Source organism: Botrytis cinerea, chromosome 2, assembly GCF_000143535.2.
Source record: "Botrytis cinerea B05.10 chromosome 2, complete sequence".
Taxonomy (NCBI): domain Eukaryota; kingdom Fungi; phylum Ascomycota; class Leotiomycetes; order Helotiales; family Sclerotiniaceae; genus Botrytis; species Botrytis cinerea.
The window spans coordinates 2,866,204-2,891,675 of NC_037311.1; the positions used below are offsets into that span (position 1 = coordinate 2,866,204).

The 25,472-nt window shown below is 43.6% G+C and overlaps 11 protein-coding genes across 12 annotated transcripts; 5 read left to right on the forward strand and 6 right to left on the reverse strand.

Moving 5' to 3' along the window:
• Positions 1–1,025: 1,025 nt before the first annotated feature.
• Bhp1 lies at positions 1,026–2,189 on the reverse strand. Of its 2 annotated transcripts, none has more exons than XM_001546285.2 (3): positions 1,861–2,189; positions 1,676–1,770; positions 1,026–1,588 (listed from the first exon to the last, which is right to left on the reverse strand). In XM_001546285.2, exons 1-3 carry the CDS (start codon positions 2,045–2,047, stop codon positions 1,535–1,537), a joined length of 336 nt encoding a protein of 111 aa, XP_001546335.1. In that variant the 5' UTR covers positions 2,048–2,189; the 3' UTR covers positions 1,026–1,534. The 2 variants fall into 2 exon arrangements, with proteins under 2 accessions (XP_001546335.1, XP_024547321.1); XM_024691550.1 differs by having other exon boundaries at positions 1,026–1,627.
• Positions 2,190–2,764: 575 nt separating this feature from the next.
• BCIN_02g07980 (hypothetical protein) lies at positions 2,765–5,680 on the reverse strand. The gene is made up of 2 exons (XM_001546284.2): positions 4,853–5,680; positions 2,765–4,798 (listed from the first exon to the last, which is right to left on the reverse strand). The coding sequence occupies exons 1-2, from the start codon at positions 4,995–4,997 to the stop codon at positions 3,105–3,107; spliced, it is 1,839 nt and encodes a 612-aa protein (XP_001546334.1). The 5' UTR covers positions 4,998–5,680; the 3' UTR covers positions 2,765–3,104.
• Positions 5,681–6,067: 387 nt separating this feature from the next.
• Bcrrp14 lies at positions 6,068–8,331 on the forward strand. Its single transcript, XM_001546283.2, has 3 exons — positions 6,068–6,316; positions 6,371–6,454; positions 6,521–8,331. Exons 1-3 carry the CDS (start codon positions 6,296–6,298, stop codon positions 8,048–8,050), a joined length of 1,635 nt encoding a protein of 544 aa, XP_001546333.1. The 5' UTR covers positions 6,068–6,295; the 3' UTR covers positions 8,051–8,331.
• Positions 8,332–9,391: 1,060 nt separating this feature from the next.
• Positions 9,392–11,498, reverse strand: Bcvps74. The gene is made up of 4 exons (XM_024691551.1): positions 10,908–11,498; positions 10,594–10,840; positions 10,083–10,537; positions 9,392–10,003 (listed from the first exon to the last, which is right to left on the reverse strand). Exons 1-4 carry the CDS (start codon positions 11,172–11,174, stop codon positions 9,914–9,916), a joined length of 1,059 nt encoding a protein of 352 aa, XP_024547322.1. The 5' UTR covers positions 11,175–11,498; the 3' UTR covers positions 9,392–9,913.
• A 96-nt stretch (positions 11,499–11,594) lies between these two features.
• Bcacp1 lies at positions 11,595–12,743 on the reverse strand. Its single transcript, XM_024691552.1, has 6 exons — positions 12,305–12,743; positions 12,236–12,253; positions 12,102–12,182; positions 12,003–12,051; positions 11,909–11,947; positions 11,595–11,852 (listed from the first exon to the last, which is right to left on the reverse strand). Exons 1-6 carry the CDS (start codon positions 12,524–12,526, stop codon positions 11,845–11,847), a joined length of 417 nt encoding a protein of 138 aa, XP_024547323.1. The 5' UTR covers positions 12,527–12,743; the 3' UTR covers positions 11,595–11,844.
• A 4-nt stretch (positions 12,744–12,747) lies between these two features.
• Positions 12,748–14,221, forward strand: BCIN_02g08020 (hypothetical protein). Its single transcript, XM_024691553.1, has 5 exons — positions 12,748–13,216; positions 13,274–13,301; positions 13,354–13,446; positions 13,496–13,699; positions 13,759–14,221. The coding sequence occupies exons 1-5, from the start codon at positions 12,924–12,926 to the stop codon at positions 13,828–13,830; spliced, it is 690 nt and encodes a 229-aa protein (XP_024547324.1). The 5' UTR covers positions 12,748–12,923; the 3' UTR covers positions 13,831–14,221.
• A 532-nt stretch (positions 14,222–14,753) lies between these two features.
• BCIN_02g08030 (hypothetical protein) lies at positions 14,754–15,815 on the forward strand. Its single transcript, XM_024691554.1, has 2 exons — positions 14,754–14,966; positions 15,016–15,815. Exons 1-2 carry the CDS (start codon positions 14,914–14,916, stop codon positions 15,335–15,337), a joined length of 375 nt encoding a protein of 124 aa, XP_024547325.1. The 5' UTR covers positions 14,754–14,913; the 3' UTR covers positions 15,338–15,815.
• A 340-nt stretch (positions 15,816–16,155) lies between these two features.
• BCIN_02g08040 (hypothetical protein) lies at positions 16,156–18,821 on the reverse strand. Its single transcript, XM_024691555.1, has 2 exons — positions 18,231–18,821; positions 16,156–17,892 (listed from the first exon to the last, which is right to left on the reverse strand). Exons 1-2 carry the CDS (start codon positions 18,604–18,606, stop codon positions 16,544–16,546), a joined length of 1,725 nt encoding a protein of 574 aa, XP_024547326.1. The 5' UTR covers positions 18,607–18,821; the 3' UTR covers positions 16,156–16,543.
• Positions 18,822–19,005: 184 nt separating this feature from the next.
• Positions 19,006–20,472, forward strand: BCIN_02g08050 (hypothetical protein). The gene is made up of 2 exons (XM_024691556.1): positions 19,006–20,162; positions 20,219–20,472. The coding sequence occupies exons 1-2, from the start codon at positions 19,183–19,185 to the stop codon at positions 20,253–20,255; spliced, it is 1,017 nt and encodes a 338-aa protein (XP_024547327.1). The 5' UTR covers positions 19,006–19,182; the 3' UTR covers positions 20,256–20,472.
• Positions 20,473–20,474: 2 nt separating this feature from the next.
• Bcnab3 lies at positions 20,475–23,839 on the reverse strand. Its single transcript, XM_001546275.2, has 3 exons — positions 22,237–23,839; positions 22,002–22,181; positions 20,475–21,949 (listed from the first exon to the last, which is right to left on the reverse strand). The coding sequence occupies exons 1-3, from the start codon at positions 23,402–23,404 to the stop codon at positions 20,781–20,783; spliced, it is 2,517 nt and encodes an 838-aa protein (XP_001546325.2). The 5' UTR covers positions 23,405–23,839; the 3' UTR covers positions 20,475–20,780.
• A 202-nt stretch (positions 23,840–24,041) lies between these two features.
• Positions 24,042–25,463, forward strand: BCIN_02g08070 (hypothetical protein). The gene is made up of 3 exons (XM_001546274.2): positions 24,042–24,457; positions 24,515–24,775; positions 25,124–25,463. The coding sequence occupies exons 1-3, from the start codon at positions 24,186–24,188 to the stop codon at positions 25,218–25,220; spliced, it is 630 nt and encodes a 209-aa protein (XP_001546324.1). The 5' UTR covers positions 24,042–24,185; the 3' UTR covers positions 25,221–25,463.
• Positions 25,464–25,472: the final 9 nt, after the last annotated feature.

Consider the following 25,472-nt stretch of genomic DNA (forward strand, 5'->3'; position numbering starts at 1 on the left):
AAAAAAATCACACAACCCCATCCAGATTCCTTAATATCGAAATTTCAGATCCGCTAACTGCCGTCCAACTATACTTACTATACTATACATAAATGTGTATAAAAACTTATATGTCAAATACTTACCACCCCTTTGAAAATTTAAAGTTTAAAGTTTACAAATATCTATATCGATTTTAATACACAATCCCAACTTCTCCTCCTCCTGCTGCTTCTCCTGCTGCTGTTCCACCTCTAATACTTCCAACCTCTCAACCTTCCAACCTTCAACCCTTCAAAACAAAATCATACATACCATCTCCTCACTAACCAATACCCATAAAAGCTAGCTATTTAGTTAGTTAATTAGTTAATAGATAAATAAATACTCACTCACTCAATTAATAAATATTCCGGCCCATTGCAATTCATCACATTATATCACATTACCTTTGATAGAAACAATAGTTACACCACTACTGCTACAATCACTACCATCACTACCACTAATACTATCAAATAGATACATAAACAACTCCATAAATAGCCACATGAAATACACACCTCTCATCTCCCCCTCCTCACACAACTCCACTCCACCCTACCCTACCAAAAACCCTTCATTAGTTTACCTAAAACACAACACCCATCCATACCATACTATACTATACCATTTTCTATAGATTCCAAGTTCAAACTCGTACTTCAACTTTAACCTCCTATACTATTCTTTAAATTCCTCAAATTACCAAATTTACATACATACATACATACAAACATACCCTATACTTCCATTCCTTCGCCCCTCACCCCTCCACATCTCCATTTCTCAAGCTCTCCAAGTATCACTTCCTAAAACGCATAGCGAGATATGTATTGTGTATATCTATATCTGTCGGGTGCATATGAAATCATGAGCAAGTTATCTCCTGCTGTATCACTTACCATTTATAGTATCGATGTGGGACACACCGATTACCGAGTCGTACACCCGATGAGACATTGTACAGATGACCTACTTTACCCAGCAATGCACTGCAAAACATATGCGCGCCACCATTACGAATTACATGCATTCACTGTTAGAAAAATTGCAGTATCATGAAAAGCCTCTGTATTGCACACATGATAATGATATTTCTAAGTTGGAAGTAAAAAGTAACTGCCTGGCAATATGTATTTCTTCCAGAACGAACCATTTGAACAACCATATCAATACCCAAGTATAAACGAGATTCCATGCACGATTAAAGAATGAAGAGAAGTGTCCAATGTTGAATTGAGACATCATCTTGAAGTGAAGAGAGAATCGCACACTCGCATAGTCAATACTGAGTCCTAGTGCCGAAAGAGAACAAACATATACGTAATGACGGCCACCCAGTTGAAATCCATGTTTAACGCTTCGAGGTATAAATTGTTGTTTGCGTTGAAGAAATCAAAAGATATATTTTTTGGTTGCTGAGATGACGGGTACATGGGAGGTAAGGAAAGGGGCGATGATCGATTGATCAGAAATGCTCCCTTTCGTGGAGAATCAAAGGCTTTTTGACCATCTAGAGAACGATTGGAATGGCAACGCAGCTATTGGTAAGAACATTAATCCCTCCCTGTGTACCACCATTGTTAGAATTGTCATCGCAATCGGGCTAGCCATGTAAGATAATGAAACTTAATGAAGAATGAAGAGAACTTACACTGGTGCTGCCGCCGTTCACATTACAGCAAACGGGTGCGGAGTTACATTTGCCTCCGAGCACGATACCAACGATTGGGATCGGGATTTCGGCGCCTATTATTCTCGTTAGCAAATACTTCTGGGCCAGGCGAAATAATACTTGTAGATTGGTGAATGCCAATGGATTAACAAAATAGAACTTACAATTCAAACCCAATAGATTGCCTAGAATGCCATCACCTCCTGAAGTGACAGACTGACAACATGAGAGTGTTTGACCTTGAGCACAGGTTTGACCTCCGCCACGAGCGAAAAGTGTTGATTCCGTAGTGGGAATAGCAACGACCATGGCGGCCAAAGAGAGAACAACAGTGGCGATACTGAAACGCATTTTGAATATAGGGAGGAAGTCGTCGACTTGAGTGGTTGATCTAAAAGTGAATTAAAATGAGCAAGAGTTTTTGTGCAGGAGCGAGTTTGTTCAGCAAAGTCAAGCAAATGTGAGTTGATGAGTTGATGAAAAAATGAGATGCAGAGGAGAAGTATGAGACCTTATATATGGAAATTCTTCCCATCAAAGTAACACTGGAAAATCGAGGCAAGAGCTATCGCCCCCAGTAGACAGTCTAATGGACCGCCAAGAGGCCAAAATATTGAAAGGAGTAGGTGCCATTTTCTTCACAATCGAACGAGATGGGACAAAGGAGGTGGAATTTTGTATTCACACTACGGATGAAAGAGCCTTCATGTCACTAGAAAAACGCCAATCGTCCTTGTTGCCTGTTATACCGTCTCTTTTCGGAACTGAGTATTCCCATCCTGACTTTTTATGTGAATCATTAAAATGAGGTTGTTTCTTACAAAGAACAGGAAGGGGCCATCATGGCGGAACGTGATATTGTGTAAGAGCAAGTATAAAAACAACCTGCAATTGGCCACGAGAGATCGATATATAGGGAAAGGCCAAATCAAATAGTTTCCATGTGACGATGTACTACATCAATACCGAGCTTTAGATAGAGTCACTTTTGCCACGTTGTGAGACTGCACATACTTGAATAGAAAGAGTCAACAAGCAACAACAATAGATCGTCGGATTTCTCACAGGTCCCCGGGAAACTAAGCTGAAATTGTACGTCGCAGATAGTGGCTAGGAGGAATATTGGAGCACAGAACGAAGGAGAAAACAGATATATCTACGCGGCTGATAACTCGTAGAGCGTATGATTTTTGATTGTCATAATTCTCCGACGAGTGCGCCACGCTAAAATAACTCCAAATATTTGATTCCATAATTATCAAGGCCAATTTGCCACTGGAATTTGGCAAGGAGATATTTTCGTATAACGTGTAGCTAAATATTCAAAAAGTATGCGGGCCTCCCTTTTCTCCTTTCAAATGTCATGTGTGCCAGAAATGCGAAAGAAGTACTAGTTCCAAAAATGAGCCTAGTTTGGATTCCAAACAGTCCACCAAACGCCAATGTTGGCCGCTATGATAAGATCCAACATCTTCAAGCCCTCGTCATGAATGATGAGTTTCCCAAGTTTTGCACGTTTGCCTCTATTACCACCACCGGCTTTTTCCTGTCCAATACTAAGGTCCAGTCGATCGTCATTATCGTTCGAGATTGTCAGCTCGTCTAAGAAGTTGTTTAATCTTTGTGTTAAGGGCGGAGAGTCTTCTTCAAATGAGGAGCTAATTGAGGAAGGTCTAGGTGGTAGATGGGAAAGATCCTCCCCATTACTTGCATATGGGATAGCATGAGACGTTTGATGAGGCTGAGTTTCGGATGGATGATGAGGGCTAGACTTAGATAATCGCTTACGGAAACTTCCTAGTTTTCGTGAGAGTTTATTCGACCCACTCTTGACCTGAGCAGCAGCCAAGTCCATTTTCTCCCTATCAAATAGATCTGAACTTGGTAAATTGAAGCGAAGTTCGCTCACAGTTACAGAGCTTGACGAAGAGGCGGTGGAATCTGCGGAGACTGGGGCTGGTAGCTTGTGTAGACAACGTAAGGACCGACCAGCGCCACCAGTGGAGAAAGTGCAAGTACCTCCCCAAGGACTTAAGAATGTGTAACCCTTGGCGCGAGAATTTTCGGACCCATCCGCCGACCGATTTTCTGGATCAGATTCCTGCGGACCTTCCGAGCTACCGCTGTTATTCCTGCTGTGATTTGTCGAGAAATCAGAGATGGCCCTTCTGTGCTGTTTAAAAGTTTGATTCCATGAACTAGCCCATTCCATCGATATTTGACTGTAAAACCCAGGTCCGGAGACTCCAGCCTTTTGCGTCACTGATGTGGGGACTTCATTTCCGGAGGGTTGGAAAGTAGCTCCTTGTGACTCCCGAGTTTGGTTTGTACCACCGAGCTTGTTGTTGCCCATCGGGCGAGTATGGTTGCGGAAATAGGTATAGCCTGGCGTTGTGATATGCACAGAAATGTCATAGTAAGGTTTTTTAGTTGCTGTCATCCCTATAGTGGGAGGATTTGATTTCCCTTCAACTATGCCGACATTCCATTGGCCACCCGAGGTTGGATCTCGTCGAATGATAGTTATTGAAAATGCTTTTGCAGAATCATCAACTGGTTTGGGTCTTTCAAACATCGTATGGCTACTTGGAGGCCGGTGTGATGTTTCCAGATCATTGTGAATAGGACTACTAGCCTGAGAAGACTCTGGAGTGAACATCGAATTTTGAGGCTTTATTCTCGTGAGAGGCTTTCTGTTGACAGTATTTGACCGCGCCATGGAAGAAGGCTGACCTGCGACCCGGCGAGAAATCCCTGATTCTGCGACCATTGGCGTATTGGCAACGTTGTCACGCGGGGACACGATGACATCGTGTCCCGAAGTATAATCCTTCTGGATATCTAGCGCAGGTGCTTGGTGTTGTAGGCGCTCCAAGTTTAATACACTTTGCCTATCAATATCCAAAGACTGGGCCCTAGAGCCATCGGGTAGAGGTTTGCGGGGTAAAGTCTTCTTAGACAGTGCCCGGGAAGGAATAGGTTGCTCTTCGGGTAAGAATTGAGCATCCTCATCCGAATTTAGATGCAAGTAGTATAAAGAGTTTGCGACATCCTCGGATGTGACATTCTTGAGTTGTGGTTTCAAGGTAGTAAGAATGATATCTAGGAAATTTAGTCAGCTATGATGATCAACGCCCTATATGCATGCGACCGCACCATTACTACCAGGTACTCTAGCGATATAGAGAACTAGATTGGCCCTCTTCTGCTCGGTTGGGTTTCGTGGGTACTTCGGGGGGTTTCCAGCAAGCTGGATCAGACCAGAAAGCGAGTTTGCTTCAACAAAATCTTGTGGAGACATGTTTTGCTGGCGGTTTGAGGTATACGACGGAACTGGATTGAAAAAAGAGGAGAGAAGTTCTTCCCTTTACACTCTTGTTCCTCTGGAGTGAATCATACACAGCCAGAAGGCAAAGCAACAAACTCGTCAGATCAAACCTTGGGATTATTAACAAGAAGCGGATTGAAGAAGCCCAGCCTTCTTGGAAGAGAGTTTTTTTTTGCAGGACTTCGATTTATTAAGCTTTTTGCGATATATCTCTATGATGTTGGGCAGCAGAAAATGTACCCCAGATGTGTCAGGGAAAGGTGGTGGGTATCTCGAACTAGGGTGTCGTATGGTGTATTGCGTATGGCGAATAAGGGAGGCTGATATGCTGATGGAATGAAAAAGAGCTGGCTGGCGTAACAGGGGATCGCAGAAACTTATACAGATTGAAAAAGCTGTCAAAGACGTCAAAGATGTCAGAGATGTAGCGGTGATAATGATTGCCACGACATCATATGGCTGATCCACATGTTTCTTGGGGCTACCCAGGTATATTAAGATAAAGAAACAAATATCTAAATGAGACTTTTATATTGAAATCCTTGCTTCTTGGACTCCTTATTATGCCAGTCCAAGCAAATAACTTCTTATTAGGTTTGTTAGGTTGATCAGATCATCTGCTGGCGGGTCACCAACGAATCCAGTAAATCCCAACCATACGAGTGACTTGCATGCTTGCACTGCCACAGTGTCAACTGGTCCGTACCGACAAAGTGTGTGCGGCTGATGCATGAGGCTGAGATGTCGGCTTTTCTTTTTTTCCCCCTCTGACTTCACTTGCCCAGCACGTGCCTCGGCATGGACGTGTGCGAGGTGGTGGTGCGTACTAGAGGTAGACAGTCCACTCAACTACGCACTACGGTGCCCACTCATGCTCTCATGTCAACCAAGTCCACTCGCTCATCTCGCCCGCCTCGCCCGCCTCGCCCGCTTAAAATGGATATTTCACTAACAACCACAACCCACAAAACGACCCTTGATTGGCTCAGACGGGCCAATGAAAATCCATCAAAACTTCGTGCACTAGGAGTTAAAGAAATCTCGAAAAATTAATTTTGGCTCGGATTATTATCGTACAGAGGGAGGAAGAAAAGCTTCATACTTTTTCTACCACAATTTCAATCATATCTAGGTACAATACAAACACAGAACAACTTTTGTGAAAGTTATGTTATTTTGATTGCGTTAGGATCAAAAGGCACAACACTTATTAAATTCAAGTTTTATCTCCCCAGTATTCATATTGTAATTTCACTCGTCATTGGTAAAAGATGGCAGAGAGCACTCTTCAAGTTTGTCTTCCCTTCCCCGCCTTTCCTATTTATCCATTAACAAATTTTTCACAGGACAGACTGCGCGAGCATGCAGAGGCATTCGATGGATTGCTATCCTTGATTCCAGCAAAATACTACTATGCTGAGGACACCAGTGTATGTTGAAAATTCAGTTTGGTTTCAATTGCGAGTGCCACAATGCTGATTGCCGTTCCAACACAGGATCAATGGAAAAAGAAGAAGCAAACCAAGCAACAAGCTGCTGCTGCAAGACGCGCAAAGCTTGATCCAGATTCTGCAAAGACCGCAAAGGATGTCATGGATGAAAGAGCAAAGAAGAGAAAATTGGAAGAGTCTGAGGATGTCGAGGAGGGTTCCGAAGTAGAGGGTATTGAAAAAGAATTACCCAAACAAGGATTGAAAAAGGCTGTCGAGAAGCCAGTAAAGAAATTAAAGACCGATGCCGAATCCACAAAAGAGACATCCAAGTCTGCGACGCCAAAAGACTCTACACCCAAGAAAGGTTTGACACCAGAAGAAGAGGCAGCAAAATTGGAAAAGAGAAACCAGAAAGAGGAACAGAAGAAGGCAAAGGCAGCCAAGAAGTCAGCCAAACAAAAGGCAAAGAGGGAGGAAGCTGCCAAACAAGTCGTCGAATTACCAACCGAAGACACTCCTGCTAGTGAGTCGACTACAAAAAATGATGTGGCTGAAGAAGTGACCAAGGACACTGCCACTAACAAGACCCCTACCAAAAAGACAATCGAGCATGAAATTGCGGCCGATGAGGAACCAGAGCATGACCAAGAAATTGGTCATTTCGAAGCTGAAGGTCTAGAGGAGCCTGAATCTACCAAATCATCGCCGCCCTCATCTACTTTCTCCGCAACAAACGAGGACAACACCAGTGGAGGTACATCCACATCCTCTACTATCCCTCCTACCGCCCCTCCTAAGCACATCACCATTCCAGCCGACTCCGAAGCTCTCCGTTCTAGATTAGCAGCTCGCATCGAAGCCCTAAGAGCTCAACGTAAAGCGAACAATCCTGACGGTACCCCTGTTCGCAATCGCCAAGAATTAATGGACCAACGTCGCAGAAAGGAAGAGCAACGTAAAGCCCACAAAAAAGAACTCCGACTCCAAGCCAAGATTGACGAGGAGGCTAGACGAGAAGCCGCTTTGGTGTCAGCACGAAGTAGTCCAGCAGGAAGTTTACTCAGCCCTCTAATTCGCTCACCCGAAAACAATTTTGCTTTCGGTAGAGTCGCTTTCGCTGATGGACAAGGTCTCAATGAAGATTTAACCGCACTCAAAGCCATACCAAAAAAGAAGGGTCCACAAGACGCGAATAGTGCACTTGCCGCCGCAGCCAAGAAACAATCTCGATTAGAAGCAATGGATCCCGAAAAACGTCAAGAAATCGAAGAGAAAGAACGTTGGTTGATTGCGAAAAAGCGCGTAAATGGTGAGAAAGTTCGAGACGATACTTCGTTACTGAAGAAAACTCTCAAGAGAAAGGAGGCTACGAGGAAGAAGAGCGAAAAGGATTGGGGCGATAGGATGGATGGTGTCAAGAAGGCAAGTCATATGAAACAAAAGAAGAGAGAGGAGAATCTCAAGGCTAGGAGAGATGGGAAGGGTGGAAAGGGAAAGAAGGGTGGAAAGGGTGGAAAGCCAGCTGGTGGCGCGAAGAAGAAGAGTAGGCCGGGTTTTGAGGGTAGTTTTGGAGGCGGAGGAAAGAAAAAATAAAGGCTGTTGTAACATGATGTTCTGTTAGGGATTTGATGTTCTGTTGGGGGTTTGATTAGGTGTTTGGGAGTGAGGACAGGAAAACTATAATAGAGGATGTGGTGGTTGGTAGGTAGGATAGGAAACGGAAGTGACAGTGTCACGTCTATGGAGTAGACTGACTCGGAGAAGAATCATTCTCACCCAGCAAAATGCATGGATGATGACATTGAACTTACTACATTGGTCATGAGAGAAACATTCTACCATACCATCTACAATAAACATTTGTGTGCAAGACAATTGATGGTGTGAACAACTGAATCCCTATTGAAATATCTCGAAATGAGAATATACAAATCACAACTTGGAATCTCATCCCATCCTCTCCTATTCAATGCAACTCAAAACCAACCACAAACACAACCTAAAAAAGAGCAAAGAAACCTCCTTAGTTTCTAGATAAGACTCATAATAGAGTATTCCTTATAAACACAAATAAAGCAGATTCTCCTAAACCAAACAGGCGTATTCATAAAGTATCCTGAAGTATCCTGAAGTATTTTTGAATCTAATCTCAAAAACCTTTTTATATATAAAAAGAAAACTTTCATATATATATATACTTCTATCTGTTTTATCTAGTCATTTACTCATTAATTATAATATAAAATCTTGTATATTCTTTAATAAGTTATACTACTAACTTTACAGTTTCTGTTGTTATAATTATGTATATATAGGATTTGAATATATCTTTGAATATATATTTATACAGTATTTTATTGCTTATGTATTTATATACATACTAATATACCTACTTATATACCTACCTACCTACCTACCTACCTACCTAGATACTCAACTATCACCGAATCACCGAATCACCAATAACTAGTAATTTAATTCTCATCTCATTTCTTCTTTTCTATCCCTCATCTCTTTGATCTCTCAAGTCTCTCAAGTCTCTCAAGTCTGCCGAGCTATCGAGTCTCTTTTGTCTCTAAACTCTATTTGCCTCCTAATACCAAATACCAAATACCAAATATGAACTACTCACTCCTTCTTAACTAGCCAATCACAGACAAACAAATAAACAAACAGACGCTCCCCTCCCCCCTCATCCTTCTATCATTTGTACATTTCCCAACCATCTATTTTTCTATCAATCAGACGAACTAATCAAACAATCAAGAAGGAAACCAGAAAGGAGGAAAGGAAAGAAAGAGGAAATACACAGAAAACGACGAGTAGATACAAGAGACAAGATATTCAGAACTAGAACTACAACTAGAGCCACCATATCATGTATTATTATATCACACCAAACACCCTCACGTTCATATTCATCTTCATCCAAAATAAAACATCTAATTATCTGTTTAAATTTTGCTATTACAACAAGATTCCAAAGGTACATAAGGTAAGGTAAAGTAAGGTAAGATGTGATTTTTCTTCTTCTGTTACAAGAAAATCCCCCTCCGTTCGCAAATCCGACGATCATGCATGTTCAAGTCCCTCAAGCCCCTCGTGTCTTGAATCTTGATCTTAATCTTCCTCCCTTGCTTCGTACCGTATCTGCAAATACATTTCCTGGCGCCCGGCCCAGATAAGAACAGATGAGTGAAACTACTAGGTGAACTTTTCCCTTTCTCGCTCCATTTCCTTCGCGAACAAAGAGTCTAATGTCCCGACTCCCCTACTCCTCCTCCCCTTCCAATTGAACGAAAATGAATGATGTAGCGGTGGCATAGCAAAAGATCTCCTCGTGTGTGTGTTGGTATATTTTGTAATTTTTCCTCCATCATAAAAGTGTCATCAAGATGCGGCCCACCTCCGCCTTGTTTGTGAGATCGTGGATCGAATTGCATGTGTGAGAAATGATTATAGCAAAGAGTCCAAACGGGTAAAGACACTTAGACATGCGGCTACGACTTCGAGTTGTAGTTCTTTATCCTTTCCATTGTTTACTTCCTATTTGCATAATATTAGTAAATGTAGGTTAGAAAGGGGGGCATGGACAGGGGTAGGGTGAATAGAGAATGATACATACATCCGTAATAACCTGTCCCAAATTTGCACCTATTCCCGCTGAGCCTCCTGCTCTCTTTCCAAATGGCCATTGGCTATATTCTGCCAATAATTCATCAACTTGGGCGAATGCTCGTTCTCTGGATTCGTGACCAAGTGATGCGAGGGCATTCTCTAGTACGTTGGCTGCATAGGCAGCACATACCATGGCAATTGTTCTGACATATCTGAATTCGAGGTTCTCGGGGAGGAATTGACTGCCTGGAAGGACAACAGTTCGTTGTGTAAGGACGTTTCGGACTCTTCTTCTGATTTCCTCCTTTGCTCCGCCGTCTGCTACAGGATGTGTCGCCATATCGAATAAAAGGAAGTTTTTCTTTTCGGTTCTAAGAATACCCTTGTCGACCAATCCTTTAGCCAACCGTTCTCTGACTTGTTTCAATTGATACCCAATTTTCATGAGATTCCATGTCTCGCCTGGTAGATAATGTCAATGTTGAGAGCTCGAGATGTGCGAAATTGCGATTTCTTACCACTCATCAAATCAATCCATGAACTGACACTCATCTTCTCACTCGCTTTCATCATTTTGAGCGCTTCATCCAATAAGACTTCTCCTGTCAAAGTATCATCGATAACCTCAATTACTCTGTCTGCTAGAGGGAATCGCCGCCTCGAGGAATCCTTCTGCATGCTCACTCGCCCTCTGAACGCCAGCTCAATGACAATACATCCACGAAGCGCATATGATATATTGTCATTCCAGAATGAAAGATAACCCTGCAAAACAACATTAGTATCAATCGCGGGAGCGCAAACCTCCACCTGTTCAGATCAAGCCACCTACTTGCTTATCCTTCAATCCCAGTAACAAAACTTCCTCCATCAACGTCAATTTAGGTTGCTTGCTTCTCTCTGCACTTTCGCTAATATCTCTTGGATCAAAGGCAATTTTGTGACCATTCTCTCCGCTCTCATATGATGTCTCTGGGCCGCTTGTATCGCGAGAATTTCCAGCCTTGGGCGCCGGTGATGCAACACGACTCGACTCCCCATTTTCCGTATCGCCAGCTCCTCCTCCGCCACCTCTTCTGCGTGTGAGTCCAGAAGACATTAGGTCGTATCGCGAAATCGATTATGAGTGTAGAATTTGATGTTTAAGTAGGGGATGTCGTGAAATGAAGCAAAGGGGGATGGATTTTTGTCCTCTTTGCAGTGGGACAGCGGCGTTACCGCTCACAAAAGCAATTCCGCCAGTAGAATATCCTATCTTCTGTCGATAAATTAATTGATATCGAAGTTCTAGATTCTTGGATTCGTTCTTTTTCGTATCAATAGTAAAAAAGTGGGCGGGGCAATTGTAGTGTCTTGTAGGTTGAATTGTTCTGTAGAGCTTTGAGGTGCGTGGATGAACAGGGATAGCGCAATCAGAGTGCGCTAAGATTTTATAGAGGAACTTCTTTGACCGGGGAAGTGGGAGAATATCATAATGCTTCGGAGAGAAAGTTCTTAGTGAAAAGAATAATTTGAAACATATCCAAACTTAATGTATTTTCATGTTTTAAATTTAAGAGGAGAACACAGAGGTTTGTTGAGTAAGATGATCTAAACATTTTTACAGGCGCATAGAATCACATCACTTCTATGAACGCATCGAAGCTCGTACAAGTTTCCCCCTCCCTTGTATCGCCGCCCGTTCACCACTTGTATCTCATTCCTGGTCCACGAGTCCCCCATTGCCTTGCTTCAATCTTGACCGTCCCCATATTATACAATTCCATGATCTAATGAGCTGTAAAAGATGTTAGCTATCATGTTCGCCTTTGTAAAATATTGTAGGAGACTGACCATCTGGTTGGTGGAGGATATACTCGACGGCTTGGTCAACTATGGAATTTGTTAGATAATTGCACTGTTGAGCGTTCCCACTAAGACAACATACCACTGAGAATAGAATCCGCATCCTTGTCTGGGATCTCAATGCTGAATTCCTGTGACCGCATTAGCCTTTAATTCCCCACTGTGAATGTCTTATACAAACCTCCTCGATAGCCATAACAACCTCTACAGTGTCCAAGCTGTCTAACCCAAGGTCGTTTGAGAAGTGTGCGCTTGCAGAGAGCTATTCAATGTCAACCATGACGTCCACGCCGTCTTCCCTATCATATATCATACCTTCGTTGGGTCCGAAACCTACAGATCAAATTAGTAAATTCCCAGCCAGACCTTATTAAGCACACTTACTTTGTCGAAGTTGCTCAGTAAAGAAAGGATTCTGCCCTCAACTTCTCCCTTGTTAAGACCGGCGGCTGCGGAGTAGCATCTTGCAGCTTGGAAAGCTGATGGGGCGAATTGAGATTTTGTGATGAAAGAACTTTGGTTGATAGGACGAGCAATTGCTGCAGGTCTTTGGACAGCTTTGCTAGCAGCGCTGCGGGCTGATCTGAGAAGAGCGGTTCTGAACATCTTGATATGTGGAGAGGATTAGAAGTGACGTCTGTGGATAATACAGTGGGAGATACGAATTTGACGATAGAGATGCTTCCCAGAATGTTTAGCTTTAGCGTATTTTGAATCCACGTGACAAAGAATGCGCCGACGAGTTTGATGGAGTTACGTGGAGTAACTATGATTGGTACAAATTTAGTTTGAACTGGTGAACGGTATCTTCAGGACTATATTCAATCGATATTACCGTTTTGAAAATATAAAAGGAAGTGGTGGCATACAGTAGAAGCTTTCAACTTTGGGCCAATCACAGAGAGTCATTTCGAAATCAAGTCGTAAAGTTCCGTCAACCCTCAAATAATATCATATCCAAGTTACAGATCTCCAACAATCCTGCCACGAGCAACCCTTCACAATGGCAACAACAAAGCCCATAACTATGCTCGTGGCGCGCAGTCGTCCATTAACTACTTTGACTGCCTCAACAATCCGCACATTTACACCCGTTGCATCTAGAGCAACTTTCTCAACCTCTCAATTTCGAAGCGCCACCCCAGCCGGTCCTCCCCCGCCCGGCTTCAGACTGCCAAAACCAGTAAGATGGAACGAGAGTAAGGAGAGTACAATGGATAAGGCAGGGAAATACTTTCTCATGTCAGAGTTGTTCCGGGGAATGTACGTAGTGCTAGAACAGTACTTCAGACCTCCGTAGGTTATGCCATTGAGTCTCTTAACCTCCATATTGCAGTGGCTAATTACTCGTAGATATACAATTTATTATCCTTTCGAAAAGGTATACAGTTCAAAAATATATTAGGGTGGCAACGAATACTTATAGGATATAGGGTCCGATTTCTCCTCGATTCAGAGGCGAGCACGCTTTACGAAGATACCCTTCAGGAGAAGAACGATGCATTGCTTGCAAGCTTTGCGAAGCTGTATGATATTCCAATTTCATGAGTGGTGGCGTTTTCTCACATATTTTAGATCTGTCCCGCACAAGCTATCACGATTGAAGCTGAGGAGCGTGAAGATGGAAGTCGCAGAACGACCCGATACGATATCGATATGACAAAATGTATCTATTGTGGTTTCTGCCAGGAGAGTTGCCCAGTTGATGCTATTGTGGAATCACCAAATGCTGAATACGCCACTGAGACGAGAGAGGAACTGTTGTACAACAAGGAGAAGGTATGTTTATTCGAATGACCCGCCGGGTTCAGTTCATCTCTTACTAACTTACACTACAGTTACTGTCCAATGGAGACAAGTGGGAGCCGGAATTGGCGGCAGCAGCAAGGGCTGATGCACCATATAGATAACCATATTTTTATTTGTTGTGAGGCGGGAAATTGTACATATCAGAGGTGGTTCTTCAAAATGCGAATAACTGGACACAGAGAATTCCATAATTTGTGCAACAAAACATTTTCTCGCTGGGTTGAATTTCAGTTTCTGTATCAGAGGAAGTGTACCAAATCTACGAGTGTAGTCAAAACACTAGTTGAAATATCCATATGGCCTTATCATAGAGAGATCTTGGTAAGACTTGCATGTAGCTGTTCGGCTGCGAAGTCGATTGGAGTTCAACTCTACTCGATGAGATTGCTTTCAATTTACTTACTGTACGTACGTACCTAGATAGGTGCTCATTTCAAGGTACAAACACTACCGTCCAAGTTGTTGAATCCTAGATTAAATCGCACTCGTCTATGTGTTGCTCCAGTGTCCCAGTCCAAAAATTCCCCTTCAGTGCACATCAACCGGGAAAAGATCAAAAGCAATATCAGTGTAACCTCAAATTGGAGTCTCGTCTCTAAAGATGAGGAAGCTGCGATTATCGTTGTGGCAATAAGCAAGTACTGCAAAGAGGAAGCAGTTAGGGACCTTCAAGAATACAAATGATCGTTTGTCCTTCCATCTTCCACCCCCTCAACACCATACTAGAGTAATCAATATTGTATGCTTAAAAATATCTTCATTGCACAACGCATGATAAACTTTGTTTTGTCAAGAGTATATAATCATCTTTAGCTTCCTAAAATAGAAGTGCTCACTGCAATCAGTGGGAATTCTCGTCACAGAGAATCGCTAATTGACGCCTCATTTTCTGCCAGGTGCTTTGGGACTCGGCCTGCGCCCAATCTTCAAGGTTTGAATCATGTCCTCGACCTTACAACAGCCTCTCCACCCTCTCCACCTTTTCCTCTCAGAACCTCCCAGCTCGACTGTTCTCCAATGCCCAGATCATCTGAAGATACTCGAATCATGAGGCCAACGCTGAATAAGTCAAAAGGCATAGTCAAGATTCGTATCCCTCTCCCAAACGGTTCTTCACAAGATGTCGCAAACGCAGATCAGTTTACAAAGAGAAGAGAGAGGTTTGGTTCATTTGTCTCATAAACATGGTGTTCTTCTTCAAACCCTCCAGAGCAAATCTTGGACCACGAGGCTACTGGTGAGTTTAGAAATCACCAGATAGGGAAACGCAAATACCAATACTCCAGGGAGTGGTACCAGGATGGGAAAAAATTGCAGCTCTTTAATGCAATAAATGGTCAGCCCCAGACTTGTAAAAGGATTGCCCAACTTTACGCTGCAGCAGCCAGACACAAGAACATAGCAGAGACTTTAATAAGGCGCAGTAAACGATCCGCGGCTCTTGCTCTAACTGAACAGGCGAGGGCCATAAAATCTTCTGCAGATATTGCTCTACCTCCTAAGAAACTTACAAGGAGTGAGTTCTGGGCAGCAGTCGTGCAAGCTCCTGCAGATATCAGCACACCATCTGAGAATCATCCAGGGAGGGAATCAGCGACATCCACATAAAATTCTACAAACCCAATTCCTCCTCAAACCCGTGCAAGGAAGGATTTTTGGGCCGTTTGTTCGAACTAAGGTAGAACATGGTCACTTGCTGCGTATGGATTTCAGATTCGGTGTTTGAGTGAAGAGATGGTCATCATGGGATGTTCAGTATCGAATTCACGAGTCGCTGCGTGGGGCGTGTGTTTGGATAGCTTAGTTAATTGGTATGAGTAATAAGTACGGGAGTTTCATTTTGGAGGTCCAGCGGGGTTCTGATTGATATTCTGAATTCTGCTTGCGATGAGAGGGGTGAACTTGGGTCAGAATACTGTTAAAGCATTATCGTGTATCATGCGCAGGATTCTTAATATTTCTTGAAAAGACATCGCGTTGCGGGGAAGTCCTTTCAGAGGGGTAGCGAACCTATATTAGACAGCGGTTGATGGAATTGCTTTCGGCGATTTAAACCTGGATTTTTTTATCTTTGAATAAAAGAGCATTGTAATTGTGATTGTGAATATTCACCCGGAGTTAGTACAATGGTAAATATATATTCCCCTGTAGAAAGAATTCGAAGAGCTTCACGGGTAAGATAATCATGCTATGACTGACTACCTATATAGTATATATACAAACCTCTTCAATTCAAAGTTCGCCAGTTTCTCGGCATGAAATGTGACGCGAGGCGAGAATGGAGAGAGGAATTGGAGTTGAGTGCACTCTTCCTCTTACACTTTCTAACCTTGTACTCCTACTTCTCTTTCCAACCAATCTAATCTGTACTTGCTGTCTTCCCGTTATGTTGGAGTTGATGATAAAAAAAAAATGTGGTTTTAGAATGTGTAAATATTTGTATTGATATCACTTTTATCATCATTGACAATTTGAGTTTCTCCATTCCATGTCTCCGCTTCTGCTCATATCCTATGTGTATTCCTTCTGCTCACACACTACTAGATACTATTCAAGAAAGCCTTATTTTATTGTATGCGGAATTGAAGATTCCATATCTAAATTTGACTCCTCCATCTGATCTACAGTAATCACCTTCCGATATACAAAACATTGTTTTTCCATCTTTGATTCAAATGCAAACACATGACCCGAGACAGTAGATTTGCATAATTCGCACCCTGATTGATTACTAAAACGCTCTTACCACTCAATCAATAGTTGTTGCGAACCGAAACCCACATTCTCCAGATTCCAAGCCCAAACTTCCTCCATCTACCATCCGAACCCCTCATCGTGCCACCACACCTCCCTGCCCTTTTCAACCCACTTTCCTACATGCTCTCTCAACTCTCTTGCCATACCTGTTGGTCCACAAACCAGAACTGCTACTTTCTCCTCCAATCCTTGACAAAAGGTTCCATCTACAATCGCGCGTAAATCTGGCCTTGAATATTTCGTATTACTAGATGGAGATGCCAAGCTATGCATTTCCACACTACCAGGCTCACCGAACGATGAAGTGGATGTGGAATGAGAGGTACGGGGAGAAGTGATGTATAATTCTAATCCCTGATTATTTTCGATTTTGGCTTCTGAGTTCTCGTTTTGAGGTGAGGAGGACAGTGCCCAGGATGACTCGGCTGCATCTCGCATAACCCAGATCATTCTTACGTGACTAGCTATTCTACCTTCATTCTCCATTTCTTGCTTTACCGCTCGATAGATAGGGAGAGTAAAAGTAGCACCTACGCCACCGGCTACGAGCAATACTCTATCGAATTTCTCGGCTAGATTGGGGAATTTGCGAGAGGTTCCATATGGCCCTTCGATGTTGAGTGGCGGTCGGGCTTTGCTGAGATGGGAAAGAGAAGATAAGGCGGATGTGGTGGGCCCGTTGAGAGTGCGCATTGTTAGAGTGATTTGTGGCGAAGGACTATCTGAGACTGAAGCAACAGTGAAAGGATTGTAGAGTAATTCATAGAGATGTCGGTTATACCCTGTGGATTTAGGGACGGATGACGGAGGAATAGATAGGTAAACGTGTTGACCTGGAGCATATTGAAATTGAGAGATTTTTGAAGGTGTAATTGGAATGGTGACTTCGACAAGTGAAGTTTCTGGGACTGGTTTTATGGTAGCGAAAGCTTTAACGGTGTTGAATTTGCGAATGCCAAGGTCGATTACAAAAAGGGCGAGTGCTTCAAGTATGTAAATTCGGAGAGCAGTGGCATGGAAAAATAGAAGAGGAATTATGGCGATGGCGACAAAAAGATGAATGGTAAAGAAAACCCGGTAAGACCAACGACGAACAATTGGTAAACTCGTGACAATGAGGAGATTGATGAGCCAGAAAGAGAGTATACCGCAGATAATGATAGGTGTTGTGATTTTTATGTATAAAACTCCGATCTGAATCCAGCCATTTGCATACCAGCTGGCATGGCAGGCAAGAAGAGTCCATATAACTCGGCCGGATATTCGGTGCCAGGTGTTAAGCTGCTCATGAGATGATCCGAATAATACGGAGAGCGGTGAATATAAAGACTTCATGGATAGTGCATAATGAGCAGGGAATTGTGATGCTGCAACTATACCAAATCGCTTGGTTATATGAAAGTAATCTGGATACATCATTAGTCATTATGTTCAATTATACAACAGAGGAATTTCCAAGGTCCTAGATAGCCCAACCACAATTTCACCGACAAGAGGACCTTGACAGCTGAGTGTATTTCGGAGACTCTATCCATTTGGGACGAGGCAGTGAAGTCATGGGGAGGGGGTAATTCGCTTGCAATATCAAATCTACCGAGATGGGATATCTGCTGTTCCTTGCAAGACCTCGAGAGAAAGAACTCCCACAGACTCCAATATAAAGACAATCCAAGTAACTTTACTTAGACCAGTATAGTCAATCCACCTCCTCCAATAAACGACACAAACAAATGAAGAATCATACCATCACCCGTCTTATGCACACACAAAAATCCCAACCAGGCCCCCCACAACCCCGCCAAAATCCACTGACCCCTCTCACCCCGACCAGGTGCCACTTCCCCGCCTAACCACCACACCACACTTCTTATCTTTCGCTTCCCCTCCGCACTCCTCGAAGCCCGCTTCTTCTTTGACGTAGGAGAACTGGGAAGGGCGTCATAATCGACTTTCGATCGTTGACGCTCGGAATAAACCCATATTGCTAATCGATAGACATTGTACAAGACAACGGGGATGAAAATGGAAAGCTGGGCGTAGAGACCGTATCGATCGAGGAGAATCCGATTTTGGATCTTCTCTTCCGGCGTGGGAAATTTGATGCGGTAGGGCCACGACATTGTGAAGGGATACCTATCTCTCTATACCTGTGTTTGGTTATTGATATCGACCACGAACGACGACACCTCTCGAGTTTCCCCAAAAGATGAATGGATATCTAGACACCTGATACCAAGATAGAACGCTTATATATGTTCATTCCCAAGTGCCCGCCCACTCGAGAAACCCCGGCGAATAGAATTGTATCGAGTATGGCAAATGTCGTTATAGTCCCTTGTCCCTCCGAATCCTTTCGGACTGACATCCAACTCATCAGCACTAAGTAATCCATTGACCAATCACTGAGCATTTATTACACTAATCCCGATTCTGACCCGCGCGGAAGCTCGGACCACAGATAGAGGGATGAAATGTATGAGATGAATCCCTGCTCGACTAAAATACCCCATGAAGACCTTGGGACGTCGATACATTTTAATGCGGAAAATTAGAATGCCACTACTTGAGTAATGCGAATGGTTTTGCCCTTTTTTTGCAGAAAGTTTATCTAGCACGGTATTCAAGATCAATATTTATCTTAACATTCGAATACATGAATTGAAGATCTACGAATCCCACCCCACCCCACCAATGCGATGAATACAACCACCATGCGCAGTCTGCGCACTTCATCCCTCTTCCGTTCGCCCCTCAAACCTCAATATCAGCCCCTCACCCACCTCAGCTCCCTCCCATCAACCCAGCGTTTCCAATCCAGCACTCCCCTCTCCCCCTCCCTCCCCTCCACCCTCATCCCCGCCAACACCGTCAACGGACCGCCCTCCACCCTCCCCGCGCCCCTCGATCTCCCTACCCGCGAACCCAACCAACCATTCTTCTTCAAATACGCCTTCACCCTCGGAAAAGCATATGCCAAATTCTACAAAACCGGCGTCAAAAACATCTACTACAATTTCATCGCCTCGCGCACCATCCAAACCATCATTGACGAAAAACACAAATCCTCGCTCTCCTCCGCCGTAAAAGGCGATGCGCTCTCGCGCTCGGATTTCCAACTCCTGATCCGCAATCGTCACGACGTGAAGCGCGTTCCCATCTTCGCTCTGGTATTTTTGATCTGCGGAGAATTCACGCCGCTGGTCGTGATTGCGATTAGCAATGTCGTGCCGTGGACATGTCGGATTCCCAAACAGATCGATGCGGATCGAAAGAAACTAGAAGAGAGGAGGATGATTAGTTTTAGAAATCTAACGATGAAGACTCCGCCTGCGGGAACGGATGCGCAGGGGTTGAGACGCATGCAGTTGTTGCATATTTCTTGGAGCTTGGGTCTGAGTAGTAGTGTGTGGGACTATATCGGAGGAAGATTGCCTGGACTGCCGAATGTGATTTTGAGGAGGAAAGTGGAGAAGAGAGTGAAGTATCTGGATATGGATGATAAGCTCATCAGGAACGAGGGGGGCGTGAAAGGGATGTTGGAGGAAGAATTAAGGATGGCGTGTGTGGAAAGAGGAATCGATGTTATGGGACGGGATGTCCATATGTTAAGGATGCATCTGAATGCTTGGTTGAGATCGAGAGAGAAGGTTGGAGTGGAGACTCTGCTTTTGACTAGGTGAGTTGACTAATAATCTTCGAGCCCCTAGATTCACCAGCTAACCACTTCACAAGACCAGCAGCATGGCCCTCAAAGCCTAAGATGCTCTAGACATCCAGGAGCACACACGACGACTTTGTACGATAGCACACGAATTTTATGTCCAGATACACGCACTTCAATTTCATTTCTTGTTCATTCGAAAAACCATCTCCACATGTACAGCAATTGTAGGATACGGGAAAAAGCAACCTCGCTTCTCGATAGAAAAAAAGACCTCACTCAGTATATAGATAGATATAGAAATAGAAATAGAAACATCTCTGCATTTGATATTATTTGTTTATTAAGAGCCGTATGAATATCTACGCACGAGTGATTTCTTCTGTTCTGTTTTATCTCCCAATATGCTCTCATCGCTGGCTCTCCCTGAAACGCATGCCTCATACACAACATACATGGTAGAAAACACACTCTTAACATCATAATACCTCCCATACCATGCCATGCCTTAAACTCCCGAAATGCACATCTAACCATAATTCATCGCATAGTATACACTGAAACGTCATTTTCATATGCAAATTCAACCATGATCTCCCAGTTGAAGAAGAACAAAGAACACGAATCCACCATCTACTGTCTATACCTAGCCAATTGAGCCATGATAGCCTGGACCTGCTGTGCATCTTGCCCATTTTGTTGTGCAGCTGGCTGGCCATATGTAGCGCTGTTGTTATAATTGGCGTAAGGGTCTGCAGCAGCTTGTGGCACTGATTGTTGATAAATCTGCTGAGGTGCTTGTTGTGGCTGTGGTGCTAAACCGCCCAACAAGCTAACAAGGTCGACGGCCGAGTTTGCTGCTACAGCAGGTGCGTTCTGTTGCTGGGGCATATTGTTCAACGTTCCGAGCAACTTTTGCAAAGTAGGATTGTCCAGCTGTCCCATAATGTTTGCGATATTTGCGTTTGGTTGTGCTGTTGGAGCTTGGTAAGTCGGAGCTGGGTTTGGCGCGTACTGAGGTCTTTGAGCGGTGGCTTTTGCGCGTACGACAAGCTCGGCAGCAATCTTAGGTTCCAAATCCTGATACTCATCAAATCGAACAGCAGCGTTGATACCTCCCGAGCGATCGAATACTTGCAAAGGGATTTTGCTAGCGTTTTGAGATCTCATATCGAGTTGAGAAACCGCAATGACACCTTCGAGAATCTGTCTACGAATAACAGCTTGAAGGGAGAGTCGAGGGCTAAGGAACATTACTTCGGTTTTGACACCTCGTCCACGAAGTTCTCCCTCAACCCAGGAGACAAATCCTCTGTCCAACTCCGCCATAAGAATTATTTGAAAATCGGGAACCATCGACGGCTCACGTCGAGGGATTTGAAGGTTGCCATCTTCATTGGCTTCACGGGTTCTTGGGCTTGGGCTACGATCTCTGTAACTGCCACGCTGTGCACCCGAGAAAGGAGATCGTGAGCGACGCCTATCTCTGCTATCGTATGAATCATTGTTACGAGTAGATCTGTATTCGTCTCTGGCCTCTCTACCCCTATAGTTTCGACTTGGCGATGGCGACCTACCAGATCGATAGCCATCATGTGGGCGTTGATTTCCATGCTGTGGTTGCGATCTATGGCGATCATTCTGGTTACGATCGTTGTGATTATAACCTGAACCACGAGCTTCTGTCTGGGGATTACGATTACGAGCTGATGTGTTTCCTCTTGTTTGTTCGGGGGATTGGGATCGTCTCCAAGTCTGGCCAGCATTCCGAGTGTTCTTCTGTGCCTTGGACACTTCGAGGTCTGTACGAAGAGTATTAGCCTGGCTTCGAAAAGGCAACATGAAATAACTTACGCATTTTACGACCTCTGACTTCCTTTCCTTGCTCCATCTCTAAAGCTTTATAACAAGAGGCGGCATCATGAAATTGAACAAACCCAAATGCCTGCTTGATCGATATTTGGGCAAGCTCGCCATACTTGTGGAAAACATGGAACAAGTCTCGTTTGGTAAGCTTTTCCGATGGAAGATTACCTGAACAAAATATTAGACATTTGATGATTATTGGTATTGCATAAGACTTTCTTACCTATAAACAATCGTGAGCCTTTTGGAAATCTTTCCCAAAGCCCTTCAGTGACATATGTGCGTTCTCTATCAAGAAATTCATCATACTTTTTCTGCACTGTTGGTCCCCAAGGTCTGTCATCATTGTCATGTCCATCATGGGATTGGTCAGATGGAAAGCGACGGGCTTGTGTGTAAAGTTTTGGGCTGTTCGCATCTTGATGGGGATGATTGAAAGAAACAGATGGGGGTGGGGGGAGACCATATCGGGGATCAGTAGCGGTACCAGGGGCACCGACTGCAACTAATGATGATGTTACACCAGAATGGTTATAGGAATTGGGTTGGTGTGAAAAACCTGAACCTCCAACAGTGTACTTATGGGGATCATCGAAAGAAGTATAATTGGAACGTTTGGGAATTTGGGTAATTTGTGGGCGGGGGGGGAGGCTTGCATGGGTAGGTAGACTCGAGCTACCTTTTGGAGGGGCATTGCTAGAAGAGGAAGAATTTGGGCGGGCAGCTTGTGCATTAATCTCGGCATTGGCAGTGATATTGTCCAAAAGCTGCTGAATGTCTATTTCTCCGTTGGGGTCCTCAGAGTTTGTGGTTTCCGCTTTGGTAATGGGATTTTGAGAATCATCAGAGCTTTGGGCAGCTGTAGATTGAGGAATCGAGGGGATAGTAAGAGAAGGGATGGTATGGGCGGGTTGGGTTTCTGGGCCATTTGGGGGATCAAATGTGGCAGGTCGATGGTTGGAAAGAGAATTAGGCAATTCGCTCGTTGGCACTGTGTTAGGAAGACTGCTCGACTCTTGGTCAACTGCCTGTGATTGATCGCGACTATCTGAGTGTTCTTCCCCATCAGAGTCAAATGTCATGGCATAATCATCGCCTTCATCTTCTTCCTCAGCCTTTGCTGCTGTTGCATCCTCATCCTTCTCATCATAAGCATCTGAAAAGCGCGTATCGGAAAGCGGAGAATCTATATCCTCAGCAACCATCGAGGATTCGATAATTTCAGGAGCCACCAAAGGAGCCTTTGATGGTTCATGGGTCGTCGTCATGTTGAAGGTCGGATCAATCTGATTTCGAAGAACAGGAATTTCCGATGGATTAGGAAAGTGAACCGGAAGTGGAGAGAGCGGTGATTGGATTTTTGTGTGGAATTCAGGTGGTTCTGAAGTCATAAATGTCTTTGTTATGAGTGCGGAATGCACACAAACTGTTCAGGTTGATGGGATCCGATATTTGACAATCTCGTATGCTAGGAGAAGATACAAACTGAGAGAAGGTAGCAGATATAAAAATTAATGGAGCGTGGAGATAATTTGATGGGCAAAGGCGATGCGATAAATTTCCAATCCGGGGTTAGGCAAGATTTGATTTGCCTGCTCGATTGGAAAGCTTTGGGGGAAACTGCAGTCAAAGAATAGTTATCTATCAGGTTATCAAAAGTAAGATTGTCGCCTTGGTAATGCAGAAGACTTTGATGTTCACTGGCGTGAAGTTGATGGTTTTGTTTGGGTGTGTTGGAATCGAAGTTATGAGGCTGTCGCAATGCTTGTGATGATTTCTAGATGTGATTTGAGAGAGAGTTAAGAATCGAATGAATTAATTTGATCATGCCAAGAAATCTTGGAAGACCTTTTCCCACTAGCTCTACCGGTACTGGTACGAAGTAGTCTAGGAGTCTGGCTCGGATAAATCTCGGATCTGCGAATTTTGCAGCTTGACCACTTTTATCTCGGTGCTTAATAATGATTATGTAATACAATCGAGCAGTCACTTGTTTGATAGTTGCATTTGCCCTTGCCTCCATCGCAAGTAACACTACACTTCACGCTGGAGCCAAAAGGGGAAAGTTTCCATTTGTAAAGTATACACATACTGCCTTCGTCAAGCAACATCTTTCCAACATCCTATGAACCTCTAGGCAGGTGAGACAACAAAAAAGTTTGTCGAAGTGACATGCGTTATTTTGCCAAGCTCACAGCCAAGCTGCTGCAATCACCTTCTCAAATTGTCAAGCCAATTGATACCACATCTCTTCAAACACGACCTCTATTCACAAGATTACATTTCCAGGGCTGTAGAGCATATTCCGTTCAATCCACAGACGAAATTGAATTTGAGGTCGCCAGAACATGGTATTCTAACTTCAACGAATCAACCATTTCCACAAAGCTAGCCGAGACCACCTACTCAGCTGCCGGAGGTCCTGGTGGTCAAAAGACAAACAAGTACGTCGAGCGTCTTGAATTCCATAGACGAAATATCCTAGAACTGATCCTGTTCAGAACATCTTCAAAAGCAAATACAGTCTGGCCAATGAAAAAGCTCGATGCCATTCTGCCGCTGACAATATCCAATGGATTACGCCGCGGCACGTATTATTTGAAGAATACTGATGCCATTCAGATTCAATGTGATAGTAGTCGTAATCGGACTGATAATAAAGAGGAGACACATCGAAGGTTACATGAGGAAATCAGACGTATATACAGAACGACCGTTCCGGGAAAGGCTTCAATTGAGCAGCAGCAGAGAGTGAAGCACTTGTAAGTCATGAATTTCTTCCATTCCGTGTTTTTTCGAGCATCATCCATTCGTGAAATTCTCCCTTCGTATATACAACATTATCTCCCTCAATAAATGGTGGAAGAAATTCTTTTCAAGCGAACCGTGTAAGTGAAGGGGGGAAGTTAGCATACCCAGAAGGTTGGAAGATATAACACGGAGGGAAAGCTATTCGAGCGGAAGTCAAAGATTGAGGCCCGACGTCAATATACAAGGGCAAGTCAACTTTGTGATTTATGTCTGGAGCATTTTTTAATAGCGATACAGTTCGATAACTTTGACATCCCGTCACGTTTTTGAACACAAGAATGCGCTAATATTCAATACAGACAAACTGCAGCCAACACAGCACGGTTGAAAATGAAAAAGCAACACGGGGATAAAAAGAAGTCTAGAAGCAGTGGAAAAGGTGGCAGCGATTTCTAAAACAGATTTATGACATACTTTTTTCAATTGTCTGGAACGTTTCACTATCTCTGAAAAGTCAACCGAGTAGAATGCGAACTGGTTCACTGGATAAAGAAGCATATATGTATTATATTTCAATTGCTTCGAAGTAAGAATTCACCCCATACATAGGATGTTACAAACACAAAACCAACCAACCCACCAACCAACTCAGAACCCAGCAGCCAACAATTAAAAATTACCAACCATCAACCCATCTCACCTCACAGC